Below are 6,392 nucleotides of genomic sequence, written 5' to 3'. Positions count from 1 at the left end.
ATATTCTGTAAGATAAATTATTGTTGGTTGGGTGGGTGATTATCGATTGTGTGTTTTAAATAAATATTTGTGTAATAATAAGTCTACTCGCAATTCTTTGTCCACCCTATAAGGGTTTAAAACAGACTGTGCGGCCAGCGCAACACTATATAGGTTGAAATGCTTTTCTCCTGACGGGAGAGCCCAGAACTAAATATTTACTTTCTCAAGACAAGGCGCTGACAATTTGGGACTAAAATGAGAAAACATTTCTTCATTCACAGATGTTGGGCTTCTTGGATTTTTCTACCCCGAAAAGCTGCGGGTGATAGTTTTTTGGTATCTTCAAAATTTAGATCGCTGTTTTTTGGACAGTAAGGATGTTGAATATCAGCCAAGACCTTATTGTTTTCCCGAGCCAACTGGATTTGTTGTGCGGCCTACATATAATTCTATACCTTATATTCTTATCCTTCTATGCATACTAGCTGGTCTTATGAAAATGATAGAGAACATTGAGCAGGGAGTTAGCAATATTAAGTGACGTTCTGAGTTTATGTAAATGGTGCATTGCCCATTTTCTTCACCCAATCATTGGCGGCGGCTCTTTGAGTCGTATAATCCCTAATCTTTAAATTTAGATCCCAAAATATCGACACTTCTTCACCCCTTTCTCCTCCCTTACAATATACCGATTTGACCAAGGCTGCCTAGATCAAAGCCAGGCAGCTCGCCAAAACATTGCGAGAAACAAACTATGAGGTTTTGATCAGGTATTTCATTTTATTTAGGCATATGTTCACACGGACATTGCTTTACCCTTCAGAGAATAGGGCAGGAAGTGGTCAAAAGATATAGCCATTATGAAGGCGGCTTTGCGTGCTTAATGCGTGGTGACGTCAGTAGCGATTCCCCAGCTATGGTCCCGCAGTAGGGACGCTGCCACCACAAGATCTCGCGAGACAGCTCATGGGGTACCGCTGATGGAGGCGAGCACAAAGTTCAATGCAGAATTGACTGATTATTGTGATGAAATGTTTTAAGTTACAATTACACTAGGATGAATGCAACATGAGTTACAGATAGGAGGACTTTCAGCTGTTTTATAGGAAATGCTTATACTTCATCAGTGTTTTGGAGTTGTCCTTAAGAAAGGGACAGACAGTGAGACAGGCACAGATAGAAAGGTAGGGAGAGACGGCCAGACAGCGAGAGAGAGGGACAGGGGCTGGCTGCGATAGCTTTCGAAGCGGCACTCAATGAGTTAAACACGCAGCGCAGATTAGAAGCTGCATTGTTTTCGGTATTAGTGTAACTTACGAGGGTAAGTAGGAAACTCAAGTCCAATATAAAGGAAACGGTTTACAAATGGAAGAACTGATTGCGGTCCATCGTCTGAGAAACGGCAGTAATTCCGATAAAATTTATCGGCGAATAGGAACTGTGCTAATACTTTTGTAATTGGGAGTTACTCCTTGCTTTCTTTGATAGCGTAAAAATGCATTGGAAATCATTTAACTTTCTGCGCTCTCGACTAATTCCCCCTTTAACTTAATTTACAAACTATTTCTAATTGTATCTGGGTAAATAGTAGAAATGCCATGATTAATATATTAACGGTCAATCACAAAATACGTAAGTGTTGGCACTTGTATTGTCACTGTATAAATCCTTTTTGCATAGAATTTGTAAAAGCTGATTCAACCCCCGCTGGATTTAAATGAAATATATAAAATGCCAACTCACTGTTTGTTTATAGAAGTGACATTAAATGCCCTATTGTGTGAAACGAGCTGCTTGTCTGATTTCATGTTTGATTTCTGCGCGTGTGAACTATTCCCTGAAGCACAATCGTGTTTATAATTTGTATTCGATTTTTATCTTCATGGGAGTCAAAGATTTTGAGGGACAGGCAGAAATGTTGAGCCAAGGCCACAATCAGGCCAACCATAATCTTATTGAATGGTGGAGGAGGCTCGGGAATTAAATGGGTCGCTCCTGTTCCTTTTTCTTTTCTTATGTAAGCCAAATTGTGTGTATAAAATGGATTCAATAGGGCAACGCATTTCCCATTTTATCAATGGCAATTATTACTAAACTTGCTATCTCCAAGAGTTCACTCACAAATAACACCACATTTAACAACTGAATATCATCATTTATTAAACATTTTTCTACGTCGCATTTACAAGGATAAACGTTTCTGCCAGTGTGCATAGATTTAAATCACGAACATAGGCCAAACGCGTACAAATAGAAATGCATACTGAATAACTAAACCCATCTTCTAGTAGAAATGCTATGAATTATTGTTTTCACCAAGTGGACTCAATTGTCTCTATCACTCGCAGCCTGTTCTCCTGATGCTCTGCTGAAGCTGAGACCCTAGAGACTCATGTGTAACCCCGCAGGTGTACACTTCGTGTGAGTTCCACTCGGAGGCGGTCAGGGTCAGGTAACTGCTCACACTGTACGTCTGGTCCGTGTCCCGTATGGCCCGCGTAGTCTGAACACCAGTGTCCGTAGTCTTGCCGTCTACGCTCCAGGAAACTTGCACAACACCGGGAAAGAAATTATTCACCAAACACACCAGGGTCGCCGTCTTTGCTGCGGAGATCTGATCGGGTGCCGGCGGGAGAAGAGACAACGAAGGACGGGATGACCCTCGAACTGTAATGAGAACGATTGTGTTTATTGAATATGATACAAATTTCACAGAGGGATAATCAAACCTCTTGCTGAGCCTGTGAGTCAATAAGTTGTGAGTTGAACTCCCAGTGCAAATACCTGAGCAAAGCATATATTCTGACCTTCCAGTGCTGTGCAATGAGCGACTTAGAGTTTATAGCTGAGAGGATACCGTATCTTCAAGCAATCGTTCAAGGTAGTTTTAAAACACCCAATAACATTATTTTGGTGGAGAATCTCAATACTAGTATTTATCATTCAACCAATATTAGTTAAATAGATAATCAGGATATTATTGCATAATAATTTGTGGGATCATTATATGCCAAGATTGGCCGCTAAATTTCCAAATTACAACACTTGCAAAATGCTTAATCTGCTGAGAAGCAACTTCAGAAGGCAAGAAGGCTCTGGATAAGTGTGAGTTTTCTTTCATTTTAATCCGCAAATTGCAGCCAGGATAAATATATCTAATCACATATGCCATGATCTGATTGAATGACGGAGCAGGCTCGAAGAGTTGTATTTGGCTCCTTCGGCTCCTAATTCCTGTGTTCCTATGATGAACACTTCATTTTTTTATTATCTCATGGGATGTCAGCATTTCTGGAAACACATTTGTTGCCTATCCCGAATTGCCCTTGAGAAGGTAGCGATGAATTACCTCCCAGACCAACCGCGTCCATCTGCTAGAAGTATACCCACAGTGCTTACACCAGGGAAGAAACCGTATATTTTTGACCCAGTGACAATAAAGGAATAACGATGTGGTTCCCTGTTAGGGTAGTATGTGGCATGGTGGGAACTTGCAAGTGGTACATTTCCCATGTGTCTGACCCCCTTGGCCTCCTAAGTGGTAGGCGCCGCGGGTTTGGAAAGTACTGTCATAGTGAGCAGGTGAACTGCATCTTGTTTATACACTGCAGTGCTGCTATAATGCATCGTGGTGCAGGGTGTAAATCTTTAAGGTGGCGGATCCGGTGCCCATCAAATGACCTGCTTTATCGTGGATGATGTCAGGTTCCTTGTTCTACACTCAACCAAGCAAGTATATTCAGTCACACTGCGGATTTATGCCTTGTAGATGGTGGGCAGGATGCTGAGTTAGGGGTCGCAGAATTTCAAGCTTTTGGGCAATTCTTGAAGTCAGGATGTCGATATGATTAACCTGGTCAACAGTAACCCCAACGATGTTGATTGGGGGTATTCAGCGATGGTATAGCGTTACTGTCAATGTTACCTCTTTCTACTGATTTTTACAAAACAAATATACGATTTAATTTCATACAGTTCGGTCTGAGGGGTAATCTTTCCACAAGGGAGTAAATTAAGACTGCCATCTTATTCTGTATAATAGTTATCTTCAAATACTGATAACATTATGTTGCAAAAGGACTTAAGGATGATGCACATTGCAGTAAGAGTTTACTACTTTAAATAATATTAAATTAACATGATTAAAACGGGAATCCTATGTTCTACACTGTCTCTGCACACACTTTGCACTGCTGCCACAAGCGCCAGGGTTCAATTCCGGCCTTGGGTGACTATGTGGAGTTTGCACACTCTCCTCATGTCTGCGTGGGTTTGCTGCAATTATACAGGATCCTGGTGAGACCACACCTGGAATATTGTGTGCAGTTTTGGCCTCCTTGTCTTGCTATAATAGGAGTGCAGAGAAGATTTACCAAATTGATTCCTGCGATGGCGGGACTGGCATATGAGGAGAGATTGAGTGGAGTAGGTTTATATTCGCTGGAGTTTAGAAGAAAGAAGGGATGGGGTCTCATAGAAACTTATAAAATTCTAACAGGACTAGACAGATACATGCAGGAAGGATGTTCCTGATGGTTGGGGTGTCCAGAGCCATAGGTCATAGTCTAACAGGGTAGGCCGTTTAGGACAGATTTGAGGAGAAATTTCTTCACCCAGCGAGTGGTCAGCCTGTGGAAATCGCTACCATAGAAATCAATTGAGATGGAAGCATTGTACGCTTTCAAAGAGTTAGATATAAGTCTTGGGATGAAGGGGATCAATATATATTGGGGGGGGGGGGTAGGATCAGGCTATTTGTGTTGGATGATCAGCCATCATCCTTGCCCAGTGAAGCAGTTGAGGCTACCTCGTTGAATGTTCTTAAGGCAAGGATAGATAATGTTTTGAACAGTAGAGCAATTAAAGGTTTTAGTGAGCGGGAGGTTAAGCGGAGCTGAGTCCAAGAAAAGACCAGCCATGATTTTATTGAATGGCGGAGCAGACTGGAAGAGCCAGATGGCCTACTCCTGCTCCTATTTTCAACGTTTCTACGTTTTTATATTCCTAACTGTATGTTTGACTATTTTGCATAGTTGGCATAAGTGGGGCACTTTCACCTTATTTTTAAATAACGATAATTAAATCCTATGATTTATATTGTTCGATATTTAGCTCGAAAATTTAAACATAGTGTTCCTTTATGATTCGAACATGTACTTGTTTCACATCCCTGGTAGGCCTTTATTTAAAGTTGGCTACCGTCTTCAAAGCCAAATCTGCCTCATTAATGATCCAAATGAGATTGTATTTGATTAAAAGGAAAAACAATATCCAGTGTTCAGAGCGAATTCAGTAAAAGTTACTTACTCAGAACAGTCAACGTGGTGCCTCCGCCGAAGTAAAGCACGTTGTTCTTCCACCAACCACAATAATACACGGCGTCGTCCTCCGATTGAACATTGGTGATGGTTAATTGAGCGGTGTTAGTTGACGATTGGGTCCTTCCAGAGAATCGATCAGGGACCCCGGTGCCTTTGGCATCATTGTTAAGATCATGATGGAGCAGAAATCGGGGACCGCTCCCGGGTTTCTGCTGGTACCAGCTTATGTCATTGTTTCCCAAGTTTCCGCCAGACGCTGCGCAACTTAACTTAACCGTTCCTTGTGGGGCGATGGACACCGATTGCTGCTGAGTTAATGTAACCTGCGCGTTTGAACCTAGGACAGATGGAAGAATATTAGAACATGGACTTCATATGATCAAGATCTTTATTATACTTTTCTGTACAACAAAACATTACTCCGAATAAAATATGCGTTGGATACTTACAGACTGCGCAGATTATCAAAGTCGTTACGACACACACCCACACGGACATCATGAATTCAATGAGGTTCAGGAACTTCGCAGGTTGCCGGCAGAAGGTATTAATGTTTACCAAAGTCACCTTGCCTTATCAATGTTAAGGGTGAGGGCGTATTACCACGTGGTCTTTGACTATGCAAATACAAGCCCCCAATCCGATATTGAAGTTCACCGTTCTTTACATCACAGGTCTGTGACTAGGTGCAATTGGACAACCTCGCATAGGATTTATTAATAAGTACATTCACATGTTGCTATTTATAACTGCATAAACAGCTATTGAAGCCGGTAGTCACGATAATTTGATCTTTCATTTTACATCTAACCTTCGGGAAGAAAATTTAATAACTATTTGCGCATCTCTTACTGTGCAACATGTAACAACAATGTTCATAAACTTAAACACCGATATGTAGAATTTCAGCTACTGTACATTCCGACAAAATATAAGCTAAGATGTTAGCTTTACATTGAAGTACATTGTATGATAAGCCGAAAGGTGTTAGCGCACTGCGGTTCTATCAACCTTCCTTACTAAATGCATCTACGGGAGATTTTCTGCAATGAAAACTTGAATCCAATTCATAGCACACGTTGATAACTT

The 6,392-nt window shown here is 41.3% G+C and overlaps 1 protein-coding gene across 1 annotated transcript; it reads right to left on the bottom strand.

Annotated features, from left to right (window-relative positions):
* Nucleotides 1–2,163: 2,163 nt before the first annotated feature.
* On the bottom strand, nucleotides 2,164–5,806 carry LOC145356154 (immunoglobulin lambda-1 light chain-like). Its single transcript, XM_080208764.1, has 3 exons — nucleotides 5,753–5,806; nucleotides 5,290–5,640; nucleotides 2,164–2,649 (listed from the first exon to the last, which is right to left on the bottom strand). Exons 1-3 carry the CDS (start codon nucleotides 5,802–5,804, stop codon nucleotides 2,321–2,323), a joined length of 732 nt encoding a protein of 243 aa, XP_080064890.1. The 5' UTR covers nucleotides 5,805–5,806; the 3' UTR covers nucleotides 2,164–2,320.
* Nucleotides 5,807–6,392: the final 586 nt, after the last annotated feature.

The sequence above is a fragment of the Carcharhinus amblyrhynchos genome, chromosome 20 (genome assembly GCF_965287045.1).
Source record: "Carcharhinus amblyrhynchos chromosome 20, sCarAmb.v2.hapA, whole genome shotgun sequence".
In the NCBI taxonomy this organism is placed as follows: Eukaryota; Metazoa; Chordata; class Chondrichthyes; order Carcharhiniformes; family Carcharhinidae; genus Carcharhinus; species Carcharhinus amblyrhynchos.
Note: the sequence above shows the minus strand (reverse complement) of the source record. Positions and strands in the feature narration are given on the sequence as shown.